General features: G+C 43.0%; 1 protein-coding gene across 2 annotated transcripts in view; it reads right to left on the reverse strand.

Annotated features, from left to right (window-relative positions):
- Positions 1-16,637, reverse strand: part of SLC9A7 (solute carrier family 9 member A7) — a 69,467-nt gene extending 52,830 nt beyond the window's left edge. Inside the window, exon 1 of one of the 2 annotated variants that reach the window (XM_064711516.1) lies at positions 15,992-16,637. In XM_064711516.1, the coding sequence (XP_064567586.1) occupies positions 15,992-16,259 (268 nt within the window). In that variant the 5' untranslated portion in view covers positions 16,260-16,637. The remainder of the gene's footprint in view (positions 1-15,991) is intronic. The other variant, XM_064711523.1, reaches the window with a different exon arrangement.
- Positions 16,638-20,315: the final 3,678 nt, after the last annotated feature.

A 20,315-nucleotide genomic window follows, 5' to 3' on the forward strand; every position in this document is an offset into this window, starting at 1 on the left:
TGCTGTTCAAAGGCCTTCATGCAAGAGTTGTCAGTCACAAATTACCAGTAGCAAAACACTGTTCAGAGAAAATTGTCTTCAAAAAGCACCACTAACATTCATCACTTCAGTAGCTCTATCAAAGTCTGGCTATACTTGCTTGTTGATTCAAACAGAAGAGATTCCATAGTGAAATCTCAAAGGCAAGAAAACCTTCTTCAGACCAGAATATTAATATTGTTTGCCACAAACGACACTCAATGACATGCTGTATTTTTATTTCATATATTTGGTTTGTGCAGTTGCTAAACCAGCTACTGCCAATGGAATCAGAAGCCCCAGGCAGTCAAGACATATCTGTACCAGACACCCTACTCACACATACCCACCAAAACACTTACAAAACAATTTCAATGCAATTCTCTATTTTAAATTACATTGTACTAGCTTCCCATGTTTTATCTATTTGAAGTGTTGGTTGTAGTTGAACCAGGTTGTTAACATGAGACATTCCTAAACTGCTGCACCAATGGAGCACTGGGAAGTGGTGTATGCCACCTGAAGGTACAGCAGCTGCCCAGTGGTCATTTACTCCTGATTAACATCTTTTGCAGGAGAAATTGTTATCACTGAGGATAGAACTGCTAAAGTGCTTTATCCAAACATCATGGGGGAAAAAACCTGCATTTACCAATACCTACCCCATCAAGGGCAAATTGGAATATGAAGGCACCCACTCTTGGTCACAGTACTATTTATATTTGAGAAACAGAGGGAACATTTCAGCCTCCAGAATCAGCTCTGATCTTCAGCCAGCACAGCAGAGTGTTCCCTGTTCAGTGCTCCTGGCACAACACAGTGCAGCATCCCACTCAGAATTGTAAGCACCTTTTGATAAGACTTGTCTGATAAGATAAGCACAGCTAGCAATGGAAAGGAGAATTAAAAACCAAAATTACAAGCTTTCAGTGAGAAATAAACAAATCAATCACACTTAGGAAGAAAGACAGCATGTGCTGTACTAGTGTGTCTTGGACTAGACACCATCTCTGAGTACTCTACTGTGCTTTTAATAAAAAGAGTATGTTACCCAATGCTAACATTTTTTTCAGCCCAAATACTCCACAGTATACTGACAACTGAATAAATGCCCAGGACAATCTGCCCATTCATGACTGCTGGAGTTCATCATTCCTACTTATTCTTCATCCTTTGCAGATGCAGTAATCGTTATGAATGCAGGCTTTCTTCAGATTGTAAAGAATGGCAATAGGGCCATAATGAAAATCAATCCAAAGAAAATCCAAGATTTCAGAGCATGCACTGAAGATTTGCTGATCTGTACAATGGTCAGATAGAAAACATACACACTACAAACAAAACAGGAAAGTGGTGGGAATTGAGTAAAAATGGTTTATGAAGCACTGCTTCATTTAAATGTTCTATTTCAGAAATCACATGTGCTTCTGTATAAATAAGTTTTTTCACAGTAGCTTCCCTCTCAAATATGCAGAAGGGCTACCTTTGCCCATTCCTTTTTATTTAAGGATCAGTAACTCACAGAAAGAAAGACTGACAAAAATAAAAAGAGGTTACAAATAGGCTGAAACATTGTTGCAATTGTAAAAGGGATTGTAAAGCTATCTGCTGCTTCCTTACAAAAGTATGTCCATGTCAGGTCCTGATGTGTTCTGAAGTTGCAGCAGTTAAATAATTATTGAGAGAACAAAAATTATTGCTGCAATGCCTATTCATTCCAAGGACCTCGAGAGAATTACTGCTTCAGTGAGCCTTTCCTCAGCAGCAGGCAAACCAGCTTCACAGCGCTTTTGTTAGAGCCCAACAGAAATTAAAAAGAAGAAATCTCTCCCAAATTCTAAAAATAAATTACACAATTGCAAATGTAACCCAGTACAAAGATTTTTTTTTTTATTTTCACAAGCTGTATCAGTTTAAGAAAGAGGAATTATTATGAAATATGTGCAGGTTAGATAACAATAAATGGGAAATCAAATTGAATAACTGCTCCTTCAGTGAAGTTTTACCTGGCTGTTAGACTCAGGCATAGAGGACCAGTTTTGGGATTAGAGCTAATTATCCTGAGAAAGCAAGTAAGACTCTTCAGCCTACCATATTCTTCTGCAATAAATAGCTGTAATATTTCAAAGGAACAACAGGACTTTGGGGATGAGCACAGCATTATCACTGTTACCAAAATGTTTCAGGCTATGAGATCCAGATGGGTGCAGGAGAAACTGTCATATTTGTTACAAAAGCAAAGCACTGACAAAAGGTGTGCCCAATTGCTCGTGCTAAATGCTGACAGACTGAACTGCCAGATCATTGGGAAAACACTCAGAGTGTCAGGCTGCCAAGCTGTAGGTCACAAACATAGCGATTTAAAAAAAATTGGCAGGCAATATCACTACAGATATAAAATTCACATATTCATTATCCTGCATAAGGACTGGTCACTACTAAAGTACTTGCTTTGAGGACTGGATTTAGTTTTAATTACTCTCTGAGTAAAAGACCATATTTTCCAGCAGTCTAAGTGGAAAACTTACCATTAAATTCAGCTCAAAGTTAACAAGGTGTGCCCCAATCCTTCTGCCACAACAGTGTGGTGGTGTTCACAGTGGTCCCAGGATGAAGGAAGAGATGAGAATCTTGACTCAGTGTTTCAGAAGCCTGATTTATTATTTTATTATATATATTATCTTAAAAGAAAATTATATATTATACTAAAATAATAAAAGAAAGGATTTCATCAGAAGGTTAGCAAGGAAAGGAAAGGAATGCAATAATAAAATCTTGTGACTGACCAGAGAGTCCCAGACAGCTGGACTGTGACTGGCCATTAATTAAAAACAACCACATGAGACCAATCAAAGATGCACCTGTTGCATTCCACAGCAGCAGATAATTATTGTTTACATTTCATTTCTGAGGCCTCCCAGCTTCTCAGGAGGAAAAATCCTAGCAAAAGTATTTTTTGTAAAATATGTCTGTGACACAACAATAACTAAAAATTGCACCAAATCAAATGGAAATAAAGGACTGAGAGGATCTTGCAACATGAGCAATGCACACAATGGCCAATATGAAGACACTGTGACAAACACCAAAACGCCACAAGGCAGGAAACCCCCCCACTGGTTGTTTTACCAATACTCAGATACCCTTGAAAAAAAAATTAGTCACCTTTTTTTATAATAGTTGACTAGAAAGAAAGGGCCACAAGAAGCCACTGCACTCCTCTGGGCTGGGTTAAGATCCATGGGCACTCCAGCACCCCCCAGTCTCTCACACACACTTGTCCTGTGAGAGAGGTGGCAGCCTGCCTGCTTTGCATGGCTATAACAGAGGAAAATGGATGTGTGGCAGGCACAGGTAGATATGCAGAGTCAGATCATGCTTAGCTGGGGCTCTGTGTGATCATTGCAAGAGCAAAGAGCATGCACAGCATCAACTGCTTCAGAGCAGAGGTTCAGCTTTTCCTGGAACTGTAAAAGGCAGCACTGACGGAAATCTCTGAGCAAGGACAGAATCACAGCTCGTGATCTGATTCAGCAGTGAGTTTCCCAAGCTGTCTTGAGCAAACCTTCCCTGTTGCACTTTAGACTTAGTATTATTTTCCATCTTTAAGAGGCAAAAATTAAAATGAAAGGTTTTACAGTGCTTGGATACTTCTCACGGAGCTGTAAATACACACACTATTTTTTTCTCCATCCCATATAAACAGGCAGTGATCAGTGATAAAACCTGGGTTCCAGCCTCAGGCTGATAAGCAGCTTTAGCCCAACTATTCCCCTACTCCCTGCTATCATACTGTTCCTGTAGGTGTACTAAGCAAGGAGGAATACAAAGAAAAAAAGCAGCAGCATAAACAGGTGACTAAAAATATTTTTAAGGGCTGAGCAATTTACTTGTGGTGGTTCAGAGATGGTGCAACTGACATTGACTTCTGAAAGCCTTTGTCACTATTTACCTCAACAGCCTAACCCCAGTCGCAGCCAGGACTCCCCTCCTTTGTTAAGTTCCTAAGAGAAAGTGTTATTTTTCAGGATTTTCTATTTATTATCTCAAAGATTTGAGGTTACTGGACTGTGACCCACAGACTAAATAGAAAGGTCAAACAAATAGCACAGGAATACAGCAAGGAAAGCTGGACTAGTAAATCAGAATATTTTTCTTCTTTGCAGAAAGCTAGTTTTTCAGCCATTGATTTGCTACCCCTAAAAGAAATTCATATCACCCCCGATATTTCTGTCTTCCCATAGTCAGCATCTCAATTGCAATAAGTCTGAGTCCTCTGCCTTCATCTTACTGCAGACACAATTCACACAAGCATTTCTCCTTGGGGTACCTTTTGCTGCAGGAATCTGTTCTGCAACTCCTTCTGGCCAGGTTAGGTGATTTCAGTTCTGGCTGACCCCCTGCTCACTGAAGCTTACAACAAGGCTGCTTGATTCTCAAGCCCATCAAATCCTATGCCATAGATAAACTTTTCTGGTCAATACGACCACTTGCCTTACAGAACATGTCCTGCAAATGGGACATCCCAGTAGTAGTAACTCCTGGTTCGAGAAACTTGGTCAGTTCAAGTTACAGTATGAAAACCAGCTTTGTTCCAGACATTAAAGACATTTTAAACATACAATACTGTTTTCAAATTTATTTTCATTAGCCTTGAAGCCCAGCAGTATGGAAAGGATCTCTGGCAAACTGCTGCTAACAGAAATCAGTAATGTCTTCCCAAACCTTTTAAAGAGCTTTAGAACACCTTCCTGCTTGCACCAGTTCACTGCCTCCAAGCCTCAGAAAGCCCCTGTTTTAACAGGAACTTCCCATAAATTTGCATTTGTCAACAAGCTGCTGTCCCAATCCTCTCAACCAGTAAGGCAAATAGAATGTAACAGGAAAACCACCTACAGTAAGAGCAGTTAAATTTAGGAGAGTACCTAACTATTAACTTCAGGTGTATCAGCTTTCCACAGGCATATATTTATCTCAGTGTATGATTCACAGACTTTTTATATTCTCCACACAACATACACTCAGTTTATGTATCAGGACCACAGAATGATGAATCTAAGTTTCAGTTGAAATGTTTTTCTGGTGTTACTAAAAAAATACCATATCCACATGTAAAATGGTATATTTTCTATACAAAATCAAATTCAAATAAGTAGTGTTTCCAATCAAGTGAGGCATCAGAAGTCTGTCTCTGTGCTCAGACAGAGTATTACACAAGAACAGGCTATTCTGGAAAGTGAGCAATTCAGTGAGGTGTGCATGTTGTGTGTGGGTGCACATGGGTCAAATGTGATCTGTTCAAGGATCAAAAATGCCATGCTCATGTTGCATCACTGGGATTCTGGCACGTTAACATAATTACAAAAGCTCCAAATATTGTTCTTATGCATTGCCCTTTCCTGCATTTAAGTCTTCTGGGGATCTTGGAAGGTTTAACTTACTGAAAGATTGCTTTTTTTACAAACTTGTTATAAACATGCTACTTATTATAAATGTTACAAATTAGCTCAAATTTCCTTGCTTACTGTTCAAGGAAAATTCTATAACATAACCCTGGTGGTAAATAGTCTCAGTGGTCCAAGTTTTCTTCTCATAGCTTGAAATGCATGTGTTGCTTATGAATAAAACTTTAGGCCTTTTTTTAAAGTATAAGGGCTAAAAACTAGGTCTTGACACAGTCTATTAGCAAGTTAAAAAACATTAGTTTGATTCTTTTTATGATTAAATTGTCCTAGAGATACTGACATCTTTATCTTTCACTTTACTGTGGACAACTGAGAATGCAGAAACAAAGCAAGAGAGGGTCAGGGAAAAAAATTTCTTATAACACACAAAAAAAGTTTAATCTGAACAAAATTCTCCTGTGCCTTGAAAACCACAATGTCAAAAGAGCCAATGTTGAAGTGAAAGCCTGGACTGTAGATATGTAGAGAGACAGGAATTCATGCCTTACTCACATGTTACTTGAAATATCTTCCGCAGCTTAAGCAGCTTGCAGGTGAAGACAAGGCACAGATAGTTTTCATTAGTGGTCAGGGGAACCAGTCTCAGTGATGAAGACTGTGGTAGCAGGAGGAAGATAAAAATGACAAGCTATTTCAGCCATTCTAATATTAAGCCAATCCTCACATTCCCATGAGGCAGAGAAGTGAGCAAAGGTTTCTAGTTTAGAATGGGGAAAAAAAAAATGTAGGTCTGATGTATGGAAAGGAACCAGGCTGTTCAGCTTTAAAATAAACTATTGGATGCATCATGGAGAGAAATGAAGTAACAAGGGAAGAGTGTTCGGAGAGTCCCACAAAAACCAGGCAGTCAGCATAATACAATTTCTGAGAGCTAAAACACATGACAATTGTAATACCCACAGGAACCATTGCAGAGCAAGGTTGATGTGTCATCGTTCATGCAAATGAAGGAAGAAGAGCAAAAGTAGGCTAAAAAATTGTAAAAACATCATGCCCCAAAAATTGGGGGAGTTTCAACCTTCTCTTAGAGCTGTGGTAGAGGAAGCACCTAATGCAGAAACACCACTTGTGGCCTGGTACCAGAGGTAAAGACAATCTCTAGAGTTGTCTGGTTTTTGTTTTAAGAAAACTATAAGTTTATGCAATACCTAGAAGATGGAGACCCTGATGGGGGCTTTAGCTTTCACAGGCTAAGGATAAAGTGATCATAAATGCAGAGTAGATCATGCCTACACCTCCTGCCCCAGCCTTTCAGTCTTTAAAAGAGGGGCTATGTCATGTGTATGAAGAAAAGATAATGCAAAAGTTCCCCTATATGTGATTAGGATTGACAAAACACTATCTAACCTCATAAGAACCTGATACAATGAGGTTAGATATTTGTGTTTGAAGCACAGAGAACAAAAAAAAAAAGTAACTGTCCCATCTTTTACACTTTGGAAGAGATCCCAAAACCATTAGGATCAAAAAATGAAAATGTTGAAACAAGTAGACTCAAGCATTTGCCAGCAAAAGCAATAAACCCTTTTTATGGCTCCCTGAGGAAATGGGGGACATAATCAAGTACTAAGTATCACCAAGATATCTATGTTGACATTGCTCTCTTTCATGCAGGCACATGTATAATCAGAGTATGCTGCAATTGTATTTTGTTACTGTAGCTTAACAAGCAGATCATCATTAGGAAATCACTCACTAACTCTCAAGTCACGTAGAGCTGAGGAAAAGATTAATTTTACATCTATGTATCTCTATAAAAGATAATCAGAAAGAGATTGTGTGTGCGTTTGTGTTTGTGTGTGTACACACATTACTTTACCGTGAGTGAACATAGTTGAAAGAAGGTTAAGAGTCTCTAGATATAAAAATCAACTTCATAAGCAAATTTTTGCCAAGTCAGACATACTGCTGTGCAGAGATCACAGGCAATAAAGGTTAGCTTGAAACAGTGTCCTGACACTCAGTTGCTTATGTAAAAGTCTATTCCAGCATTAAAGTTATTTCACACATCTTCAAAATACTCATCTTCTTCCAAGAATAATTCACTGTAACCCATGTCTGGTGGGAATACATTCCCTGTAAGACACTAGTACTGCAGATAGGTATGACAAAGCCACACCCTTTATGCTGTGCAGAGCATAAAGATGCCTCTCAAAGTAAAAATCTTCAAGACAACCCAAACAAGCAGAAGTGCCCACTTGAATTTTGTGAGCCAGGAGAGGATGCAACAGCCAAACCTGCCAGGCATGTCTGTGGAAGGTCACTTACTGTCAGCCTCCTCTTTTCTTAATATATAACATTACATAATAAGCAACTAAAATATCAAAGATAACCCAGGAGTAAGAATGAGATGGCACTTCCCCAACAGAAATAAACCTTTACACCAGCTTTCTTCTTCCATATTTTTCCTGTATTTTCCAGAGTGCAAAACTGCAGTGTAGCCAGTGATGCCAACTGCAGTCACTGCTTCAATTCTCCTGTGAATACCCTTTCCTCCAGCTAGCCAGGGAGCACTCTGTGTTTGCCACTTTGCACTCTTCTAGGGAGCCTAACTTCTAAAGCATCAATTACACAGCAAGGCTAAAAGCCAATTAAAATAAATTGGTATTCACTAACCAAGAAGGCACTTTAAGAAGAACAGTCATTTTAAGAAGAACAGTCAAGTTTTCTCATGGATGAGGAAAATCTTTTCAGGAGAAAGGTCATTACACAATCAGTAAGTACAATGAAGACTGTCACAAAGGAATGAGAAATAGGAAGGATTGTGCAGCAGTAAAACAACAGCAGAGAGGTACACGGCACTTAAAATGTGGGTTCCCTTTCACTACTGAAGGATGATGTCAGGTGCTAAGAAGTGCATGTGTGGGGGAAATAATTTCTTAGAATTAGTGTGGAAGCAATAGCATCCATTTTAATGAATTCTGAGTAAAAACCATAAGCCAGTCATATCCATGTGGGTCACTTGCTATTTTTAAACTATCATCAGCTACAACATCTTTCTATTAGTATCTCATATTGAAAGCAATGGCAAAGGTTAACAGCAGTTTTCATATTCAGTCCAGCTCTGGAATTGATGGAACAGCCTCTGAGCCTCAGAAGCAATAACTCCATTCCCAGTGTGCTGGCACTGCTCATGGATGTGGCGTGCCCTGCTGCAGAGCTGACACAGGGAATGCTCTCACACACAGGTGACACCAAGCCACATGAGCAGCCTTCTCTTCCCCTAGCTACTGATGGCAAGAAGTGCAGGTGCACACACCACACTTCCATAAACAGCCAGCACATTAAAACCTGTCATCTTATGCACAGACAAGTTAATTGCATTTTAGAATCCTTTTGTAGCATGCTCCTTTGTTTCCATCCCTTTTATTATTAGGAATAGTCCCCCGGTTTTACAATAAGATAGCAGGTGAACATGTCAAACTTACCTTAAAAAAAAAAAATAATCTCCTCAGTCCTAGCTTAATTTTTTTAAGTCTAAGTGAAAAGTGGAGACAGCTATGGAAAGGCATGGCATTCTGAATAAGCAGACTTTATTTAAACATTTCCACAAACCCAGCACACCAAGACCCACAGGTCTGCTGTTCAAACTCCCCTCTCCAAGGAGCTTACAGGGTAACAGAAGAGGAATCAGTAACACACTCAAATACACTTAAAATATGCAAAGGGTATTCTGGTGGTTTCAGCTGCCTTTAAAACCATCTACTACAGACCTGTTTCAACAAGGAAGAGACATTTTGAAAAAAGCTACGAACAGAGAAGGTGGCAGCTGTGGAGAAGTAGCCCAGGCTACAGCACACCCACAAGTCCCACCAGGGTGGCATTGGGGCCAGGACCCTCCATGGCAGCAGCTCCACCCCATTGCTGAGCCTTTGGGGACAGCGGTGTAGCCAAGCCCACAGACAGCCCTGGCAGCAGAGCTGACCCACCAGAGCTCTGCCACGTGGGCTTTCTCCATGCACCACTCACACACACATCTGCACCAAGAGAAATGAAGAGCTTCCAGCCATGTCAGCTTCCTTTGGTATTTCTTTGAAAACCAACACAGAATACCAAAGCCTAAAGGAAGCACAAGAAACCACACACCTCCTCTGGCTGAGAGCAGAGCTCATCTCCTCAACTTCAATTTAGAGGGAGCTTTCAACTCTTTCTCCCCAGTAAAAGAAAAAACTCCAACAGTTTCTTCCACCATAAGCTCTTTAAGTACTTCTGAAGAAAAGTGATTTGTCTGATTTCAGGACATGGGAAAAAAACCCCAAAACAAATGTTTCCCATAATTTTGCTTTTCTCCTTTCACACTTGGTTAATTGCAGGCTGAAGTGCTTTTTAATAGGGGAGAAAAAAGCAGTGCATTTTAGCTAAATTGTCTATGTCTAGTACACAAAAAGATCTGAACTGCTGAGAATGACTGCATTCTTTACAACACTAGTAAAAAACCCTTCAACATAAACACACCTCTAAAAAAATTGCATGTATCACATTCTTTCAATGTAGACACCACTTTGTGTAAAGCAGGGCAAGAAAGACTATATTCAGTATTTAACAGGGATAAAGCGTTAATCCTGAGTCACAAATAAGTGCTCTGTGTTGGGGGGGAAAAAAAGAGTCTACAAGCTGGTATTTCTAGCTGTCAGCATGGAAACAACAGACTTGAGTTAAATACTGGGGCTGTGTCAAACACACAGGGACAGTTCACAGCCCAGTGCAGGACTCAGAGCATTGAGCACGTAGGCAAGGACAGAACATCCATGGTACACAACACCTGTTAAAGACCTAGACAGGAACTATCAAATATTTTTACTTCTGGCCCCTAACAGGCCAAGATAGATAGTTCTAGAATGTAAACTGTGCCCTCTAACCTTTTTTTTTTTCTTTGATAATGGTGGAGCTGAGGTTCCTGCTTCAGATATCTGCTTTCTAAATCGGTTGATGGTGAAGCTGCCGCCTCTGTCTAATGGAGATAATGGTTGGATGGGAACAGCTCCCTAGCAGAAGCAGGAAAAGGTTTCACCCAGCTCTCTAACATGTTTTCAACTACTCTGCAGAGCCAATAGGTAAGGGGAGCCCAACTTTCAGAAGGAAGGAGTGGGGAAAGTGCTGCTATGCACCCACAAAGGGACTGAGGATATAAGAGGATCATAGCTAGCTGAACCATGACAATTTTCTGTCACAGGGAATCGAGCCTTCCCATCACTGCTTCCAGAGCTATCTCCATGCACTGCAGGAAACCATCCTGGCTTGGAGTTCAGGCCAAAGCCTTGAGAAGGGAGGGTTTGGCTAAGTCAGAGGCAAGGCTTACATCTGCTTTCACTTGTGCTGGGAGCACACAGAGCAGAGGTCTAGAGTTCTCTCTAGTCACTCTGTTAGTGAGCCCACACAGTAATTTATAAAGGTGTTTCATAGGTTGCACAGATACTCCTCAATGGTGCCCTGCACAGGTGACCCAGAAGCACTTCCTGATGTATGGATAATTACTTTGGGTGAAGGCAATTTCAGTATTCAGGTATTCCAATCCTTCTATAGCACAGGAATTGAGAAGGTTTATTAAAGATGCACTGCAAAGGAATACACATCTATAACCTCTTCACTCAGCACAACATTTTAAAATTAAATGTCTAAAAGAACAATATCTGAATTGTTCATTCTGTTTGAATGACCAATTACAGTTCATTACATAAAATTTAGAATGCAGTATTGTGAAATCCACAGATAAGATTACACACTAGTTGCCACACAGATTTCTGTTAACACAGCCAAAGAAACTTTCCCTTTCACCTTTCTCTCACTATCTTTAAAACAAAGGCCTACTTTACCAAACAAAAAGGAGACAGGTGAGCACCCAGGTCTCTCTCCCATCAACCTCTTGCCAAAAAACATAGACCCTCAAAAACTAAATAAAGACGCACTGAGGTGGGGACACCACCAGCACCTGAGAAGTGATTCTGGGCATCCTGTTGGATTTGATAGCTTTTATAGACTCCCTCACCATCTCCTTTTCTGTTTTCTCATCTACACCAAGAGAAGAAGTTACTAGAAGTTACTAGAAATGCTGCAGATGCTCTCATCTACAGACCAGTTCAGTCCTTGTGTTCTTTCAGGAAGAATCATTGGCAGACCTGTTCAGAGACATATTTCTACTGCAAAGCAGCAAAGGAAATTTCTGAAGTGGACAAAGGAAAACCTCCAGCTCCTACAGGGCCCAGACATGTGCACCATTAACCTGGCACGGAACCACCTCACTCTGACAACAAGCTGGTGCAGCAGACATCAGGTTACCTCCCCTCAGCTCAGCACACTCCAGCCAACACAGCAGAGCACTCACACAGGAGCAGGAGGCAGGCAGGTCTGTGGGCTCTGCAGTATTACAGACCTGGCATCTGTCTGTGATGCCTTTCTAAGTCAGATGAGAATTACAGGACGTGCAGAGGACCACCTTCCCCTTCAGCCTTTGTGTGGTTCCTGCAATTACACAGTGCTGCAGAGCAGTACCAACTTCAACAGCCAGGTGTGTCACCAAGCAAAAAAAATCCAAGTTGCCATTTCTCTCTTCTTTGGCTTATGTCATGATCAGAGGGTATTCTGGTGCTGACTGGACAAAACTTCTCATGAAGATGAAGTGAACAAACATAAAAATGAACTAATTTATCTTCATTAAATACACTACCCTTATAGAAACAAATGAACAAAACCCCCAAACCCACAAGAAACAGCAACACCCCAACCCACAGAAACAAAGAAAAAAACCCCAAAATCACTGCCCTGAGGACTGTAGGTTGATTGTACTCCAAAGATATTTCAGAAACACCAGCAATTATAAGCTATCCAACTACCCCTACCTGAAATGCAGATCTGAAATACATGCAGGTTAATAAAAGCTATATAGCATTTCTTCTAAATTTCTCTCAAAAGAAGAATTTATAATTTTTCTACCCAGCCACACACCATAAAGCAAGCTTAGAGAAAAGATTTGTGTTACAATTAAAACATACTGAGCAGTCAAAAAGCTGAGCAAGACTAATTTTAAAAGCCTGTAACAAAGTGATTTAAAATAATATTCAGGAAGAACAAGCAGGTTGCCAGAGAAAGGATAATGTTCTCAAAACTGGCTGCTCAGTTATGATCCTACATCTAGTATTAGGAGGCTTATGTCAAAGTGGCTTATTAAAAACCAAGACTGACATTATTTTGCTGGCAGTGGAGATGAGTTAGGTCATCTCTAGCATGTGTAGATAGATACTAGAATTCTAACAGAGAGCACTGCAGCCAAATGAGCTAAAAATAGACCTTTTCTGTATCTACTCTGTGGATACAGAACTTAGTCTGATACAGAGTATTGCAGAACAGATATAATGTTTTTATCCTGAAGATTTACAGCTTCTCTCTCATTTGTGTTCCACAAAAGGTAACAGAAACATTATGTTCCTCTTCATACACTGTTTTTCTTTCACTGTACCCAAGTCCAGCTTACTTTTACTTCCATCTGCAGCACTAGCCCGTGTGGCCCACAGACAAGAAGGTTCCTGACAGGACTGTCACCTATGCTGATTCATGGGTGGCCAGTTGCTTGAATTACCCCTTCTGAAAAGGGACAAAGTAATTGCCTAGTGGCAGTGATGCCCCTGCTTCTGCTGGGAGACATCTACTCATCCAGGTGGCTGCCTCCTAAGGAGCAGAGTAACAAGGGCCCACCATCACCTCCCACCCTTAAGCCCACCCTGAGCTGTCCCGGAGAATGGTCCATGTCCTGTTGCTTCTACTACATGGTGATGCTTCTTGGTAAAGATCCAAGAAGCCTGGAAAACAAAGCTGCCACTGAACATCTTCAGGAAAAACATGCTGGAATACTCCAACATGTTATGCTCCAGCTCAGACCAACACTAAGAACAGCAAGCACCACGATCACTATCTCTAGCTGAAATACATGTGTCAGCAAAGTTTCAATTCCCTTATTTCTCTGTTGTGGATTGGTGTTTGCTTGGGTTGTGTCAGATTTTTTTAAATTGTTCTGTAATAACTTGCTTTAGCAATATTAGCAATACTGTTGCTGGAGCAGCTGACACTTGCTATTATTAAACTTCCACAGAGCAGCACCCTTGTTACAGTTTCAACGCTAGAATTCAATTCTATTTAGCACTAATAGATATACATTCTTTTAAGACTACAAACTCTTTCCTTGACATATTACCTTCTGATTTTGTGTTCAAGGCAGAGTGATCAAACGTATGCACTTTACATAGATATACAACTTTTTTAAAAGTGCATTTCTCAGATAGCAAGTTATCAGCAAAATAGAAACCCATCTATCAGTTTAACTGCTGTATTTTAAACAACAAGGAAGGAAGAGGAGACCTAAGCCCAGTTAGCAGAAGTATAACAGAAAGTTACTATGGCACTTGCTGTAATGTTCTGTGTGCTAGAGCACACATGGAAAGTCTGTGGAATGTTAAAGTGAAGCCAGGTCTCAGCAGAACTTGACCAGCATGGAGTTTAACCACATTAGGTAGGAACTGAACATACTAAACATGTTTCCTAGGATGTTTGCCATGAAAAGGCAAGAATCAGTTTGTTTGGGAGGGAGAACAGCATGTATTTTGATATAACAAGGGGACTCATTTAGAAGGCAAGTATATTGGGGAACAATCTACAAAGGTAAAATGATTTAAGTGAGGGCACACCTAGAAAATGTAACAGTTTGAGCCAATTATTCTTTTATGGATGCTGCCAGCAGGGCTGAAAAAGATAGTGCCTTTCCTAAGACAAAATTTCATCATTTGCGCATCAAATTGGGAACCTAACAATCCTTTCACAGATCATGAACTGCGTGTTAGAGCAAACTAATTTGAGTTTAATGAGAGGCAGAATCTCTCCAGCTGAACAATTTCTCATTTCCCACGCAGCTCATCAAAACACATATCCAAATGCCCTTGATGCCCTGACACTTGTACTGCATGCATTAGCACACCCACATACACGAGATTTTCAGCATAAACTAAGCCACTAAAGCGATCATACAAACATATTAAATGAACTTTCCAAAGGTGACAACACTAGGGTAATAGCTAAACATCTTCAATACCACCTTACCCTGTCTCTTTTCTGATCAATACACACAGTTAATCTACTGTCTCCTGGGCACTTTTCAGCTGCTAAGCATTATCATGCCAGTGCATAACTTACTTATGTGCCCAGTTGTTAATTTGTCAGTTTTCAGCAATGAGCATACGTGATGTACACAGCAGTGCAGCAAAGAGATCAGTGACTAAGAGCAAATTGGGATGGTTTAAGGGAAGCATCAGCAGAGGAAAATTCCACTGCTTTGCAAGCAATCACATAGCTCTCAAGAGCAGTAGTACTCATCGGGGAAGAAATGCTTCACTTTCCCCCTCCCCTCGAGAGCTGAATTTGCCATGTGTAGTTACCCTCAATATGCTTATCCCGACCAACATTGGGCAGGTGCCTCACACAGCTCAGCAGGAACAGATTCCGCTGGCGAAGAAGTGCCCCCGGCGCTTGTGGCAGTAGCCAATCACCAGCAGACAAATAATTTTTCAAGTGGATGGCTGCTCTCCACCGCAGCCCGCTGTGCTCTGCGTGGCGAACTGCGCACCGAGCGCAGCCGAGGAGATCCCCGCGGAGCGAGGGCTCGGCGTCCCCAGCTCAGGCTCGCCTCTCTGCTCTGTGCCAGGCACTGGCAGCACCAGGGAGAGCAGACCAGCACCATGAGCACCACCCTGCAGAGCCCAGCTCCTCCGGGCCATCAGCCCCACAAACGCAGGGGAGACACACAGACACAGCTTCTTCTCCTGAGGGATTTACCGTCCCTTTACTCACATCCACAGAGAAGAGGGGCCTGGAGTGGGCGAACTCAACTCGATAGAGCCCCCATTCCACCAGGAGGGCTCGGGATGAGCCGCAGCCGGTGTCGGGGTGTCTGGTCAGTGTCACTGCGGCCAGTCGGGATCCGCAGACGCGGACCGCGGGTGACAGCAGCGCACCGACAGCAAACCCGGCGGCTGCACACGCTCCTTCCCGCGTGGAGCGGCCACAGCGCGGCGAGGGCAGCGCGATGGCGCTTTCCAAAGTCATCTCTGCCATGACCTGCACGGCTCGGCACTCCACGCTGCTGGGCGAGCTGCCTTTCTGCGGCGGGAGGGTCACCCGAGCGCTGTCCCCGGCAGCACGGCCGCGGCGCCGGGGCGCACCTTCCCGCAGGACACCGCACGGGAGGCGGCGGTCCGCGTGTCCCCCCTCAGTGTCCTTCTGTCCCCAACCCCAGGAAAGGCGCTGGCGAGGGGAAGGGATCCAGGAGCACCGCCGGAGACGGTCGGGCTCTGCGGCGAGGGGCTCGCCCTGCCCGGGGCTCGGCCTACCGGGCTCTGCCGCCCCCCCTCCCGCCGCGCTCGGTGCTGCACGGAGGGGCGCGGCCGGTACCGGGCCCTCCGCTGCCCCCCGCCCCTCCCGGCACCTGCCGGGGCTGACACCGGCGCTGAGGCCCCGGCGGGACTCACCGTAGATCATGGCCAGGCCGGTCTCGTGGAGAAAGCGGACGCGCCGGTGCTTGAAGAGCCAGATGGTGAGGATGGTGAGGGTGAGGAGTAGGATGAAGGTGAGCAGGCTCACGCTGTCCTGCCGGTGGCTCTCCTCCGCCTCCTTCTCGGTGGCGAGCTCCTCCATGGCGCTGCTGCTGCCGCCGCTCCGCTCCGCCGCTCGCAGCCCCCCGGCCGCCAGCAGGAGCAGCGGGAGCGGCGGGAGCCGGCGGCGCAGGGGCCCGGCCATGGCTGCGGGAGCCGCGATGCCGCGGGGCTCCGTCCCCTCCCGCGGCGGCGGCCCTCGGGCACTGCCCACCGCCCGCCCGGCCGGCCGGCGGGGGAGGGAGCGGGGCAGGGACAGAAGGAGGGCGGGAGGGAGCGGCCCCGGCGCGCAGGAGCCCGCCCGCCGCCGCCTGCCCGGCCCTTAAAGGCGCAGCCCCGCCGGGCGGCGAACGCGGCTCCGCCAGGAGGACGCGGGGCCGCTGCTGCCACAGTGCCCAGACCAGCCCCGCTCCGCCCCGCGGAGGTGTCGGGGTGGGCGAGGTTTCCCCCAGGCCCCGCGGGGCTGGCTCTGCTCCGGCAGCTCCAGGAGCCGCCCCGGTGCCGCGGGCAGAGCGGCGGGGCCGGTCCCGGTGCCGCTCTCCCTCCAGCGGCGCAGAGCGAAGCTGCGAGCGGCTCTCACAGCGGGGCCGTGCTGGAAAGCATCACCCAGAGCCCGCCCTGCCCACGGCCCGGCTCAGACTGGGCCGGGAGGGCACGGCCCCGTGAGATCTGGCAGGCAATAAGGGCTCTCTTGCTCCTTTTCTTTCCTTTTTTTTTTTTTTTTTTTTTTTTTTTTTTTTTAATACGACGTAGGAAAACTTACTAAACGTAAATTGCTGACTTGGAGGTTTTCATCCAGGTACATCCCAATGGGCATTTGCTTCTAAGAAACCGGACAATTGTAGGAAATTAATAGAGAGCTAGTCAGCAATTTTAATTTGATTTTTTTTTTTTCTGGAAAGAAAAAGAGCATATGTTCATTGTTTTAAAATCATCTCGAATTGGGGAGATGAAGGAAAGAAAAGGGGAAGGAAAAAAAAGTCACTTTTTGCGAGCAACCCAGAATCAGCACCTTCTCCTTTAGCTTTTTTCCCCTTTTTCTTAAATGAGTCATAATCCCTTGAAAAGATGAAACAGATGAAACATTGAGCAGTGAAATTGCTAGGGTTTAAAGAAATAAAAACAGCTGTAAAACTATGTTTGTGTTTTCTTTTGGGGTTTTGTTGGTTGGTTGGTTTTGGCTTTTAGTTTTACCAGCCTTGGCAGGAGAGCTCTCTGCCTCTTTCTACCAGAGGAATCTCCCCAGCTTCCAGTGGTGGCGTAAGCTGTGCTGACAGTTCTGCTCCTGGGGCCTTTCTCCCAGAGCTATTTTCAATCACAACATCTAACATGTATTTTTAGTCATTATTTTGCATAAAAAGGAAGCACAATAACTTTGGCCATATTTTAAATTAGTTACATGCCGGAGCTTATCTCCTTTAGTGTTGTGCTCTTTCCTAACATTATTACCATGTTTCTGAGGGTATTTATTGGGATGCTCTACTCACAAGAAACTTTAATCTCCTACTAATGCATCTGGCATTGTCTTTGTGTTATATGCCATTTTTTAGAAATTCTCTTTTATAAATATTTCAAGATGACAGCTATGTAAATCTACACTTCTATTTATATGTAGTCCTTTTAAAGTCAGTATTTATGCAAACTCTCCTTAACAACCTTAAAAAATCAGCGTAATTAGGTGCAATTATATTTAAATATTTGATTGTGCAGGGCTGAAAGCCTACTTTGATAGCGCCATCATTTGTAAACCTCTTAGAGATGAAAAGAAGTAATTTGCCTTAAGACCTAGCTCTTAAACCTATGTGAGCCATTAAAAATTACTGCCTCAAGGCTGACTAATGTTAAATCTCATATTCAAAATTAACATTTCTGATATAATTGAGAGCATTATACCTCTGAATCTTTATTGTGTATCTTTAGGATATACAATCTATGTACAATGTAACTATATCTTTAGGATATAACAACCTACGGGCCTCCTAGCAGACTAGAGTTATGCACTACAGTGCTAAGTATGTGTAATGCTAATAAGGTTGTAAAATAAAAAAACTGGATAGCAATAACAGGCTTTCCTCTGTGGTTTTGGTTTTTATGTGCTGCACAGTGCTGGGCAGAGTCTGTCACTACATGATGGCTTCTTTTAAGGAGACAATTTCCATGTATATTGTAATTTTATCCACCTCTCAGCTAAGCTGCAGCCAGGGTCTTAAGTTACTTCCTGACAAGTCTTCAACCACTAACCTGTGTTTTATCCTTCTACAGTTCACTATATACTATGCCTCTTGTTCTCCTCAATAATGAGAAATATCCAGGCATTTTTTAAATACTTAAGGATAGTAGACAAATCAATTTTCCTTTTTTTTTTTTAGCTGAACTCTGTTTATGGAGGAAAGCATTAATTAGTTTGATGTGTCAGTGCTACCATCAGCTCAAGCCTTGAACTCCCACATTCACATTTACCAGGCTCTTTCACTGCTATCCTACTCCTGTAGCCTTGCACAAGTATCACCTTGTCCTAGGAATCTTTCTTCAATTATTTTTATCAAATTAAAAAATTAATGTTCACTAATGTTGTGTGCAACAGTGAGTACAGCTTATTCTTTCTCTGGACTGTGTGGGTGTAATTAAATCCTGTATGCAAAATGGTGATAGGAGCATGATTGTTTCTGCCTGTGCAGAGCATCAAAGTTTAATAGTGATGTAATTGACTTCCCTTCAACTCAGTGTTCCATCTAATAAGTTGTTGCCAGGGAACTTGATATGCAGAGCATATTTGATTTGTACAGGCCATAACTTGCTGTCTCTTTACATTCATGGATTGGTATCATGATGCATAAATACTTAAACTGATTCAAACAGCATCATCTAGAGTATATGCTGTCAGCTAAGGAAAAAAGGTATCAGGTTGAGCTTCTTTATGCACCTCTGTAAACCAGGCTGCATCCTTGTCAGAGGCTTGTGCTGACACAGCTCAGCTCCCCACAGTGCTGTAACTCCCAGGTCTCCACGCCCTTTTCAGTCCATTAGGAACATCAGCCATCTCACCTCAAGGGGTAGCTCCACCACTGTAATAGCCCTGCAGTTACACTTTCTGTTCCAGACTGTTTTTGGCAGGTCTCCACCTGCCTTCCCAGTCTGTTTTGCACTAAAACTTCATGTACTCTACAGGTGGGACCTCTGCCTGACAGCCACCACATATATTGCAGAAGTCAGCCTGCCTGCTTAGCAAAAGTGTCATTTGATTCTATTCCTGCTTTCTATCCATTTGTTAATTTTGATCTGGAGTCAGGCAGAGGTCTTTGATCTGCTCGCTGTTTGAGAGGCCCATCTTGAGGCAGAAACAATGAGGTGTGCTTTGGGAGATGGAAGGCCAAGTGGATAACAACAGAGATATAAAAAGCTTCAAACTAAACTATAAGATGGCAGTGAAATAGGTCAGAGGACAAAATATAGCCATTCAACAGAGTTTAGCCATACTTGGATGGATGCAGGAGGATTTTTGTATTAAATGCTAATAAATATTTACATTTATACCTAGCTGGTAATTGACTGGCGGGATTGAGTCACAGGAGTCTGGCCAGAACACCACAGAGACCAATATGGTTCAGCCTACCCTTTGCCTACCAGTTTTGTCTAATTAAAATGTTCATTCTGCCAGAAGCACCATCAAAGAGTCCATTGAGCATTCTTATAGCTTTGTTTGTCAAGAAAGTCATTGTTATCACATGAACTGATACACACTTTGGGTTTATTCTTATTCCCAGAACTGAATAATGTCACGTAAGGCAAGTGCAAGGTCCTATTTTCAATTGCTCTTTTTCCAGCTGTTGGTGGCAACATCATCCACTCCTTGTCAATCACACTGGAGAACTGGTGCTCTATTGAGACCTTTTCTGTATTATGCAAGTCTGTTGAGACTGGCTCTTTGTGCTGCTGGAAGCAGCAATTTTGAAATTTTCACTGATCTAACATGCTGTTGTAGGACTGATTCTGATAGAGAAAGGTCTTGCTGTTGCTTGGGCTTATAAAAATGGAAAATCAAACAAATCCTTATCTTAATTCCTGGCATGTTTATGCAACTGCCTTTGCACACTCACATTTTCTAGCACATTAATCCAGAATGCAGTAGCAAGTTGATTAGCTGTCAGGTCAGCCTTGTAGAGCAGCTGCCATGTCAGCCACACTCCTTTCTCCCCCTTTT

The sequence above is a fragment of the Zonotrichia leucophrys genome, chromosome 1 (assembly GCF_028769735.1).
Source record: "Zonotrichia leucophrys gambelii isolate GWCS_2022_RI chromosome 1, RI_Zleu_2.0, whole genome shotgun sequence".
Taxonomy (NCBI): Eukaryota; Metazoa; Chordata; class Aves; order Passeriformes; family Passerellidae; genus Zonotrichia; species Zonotrichia leucophrys.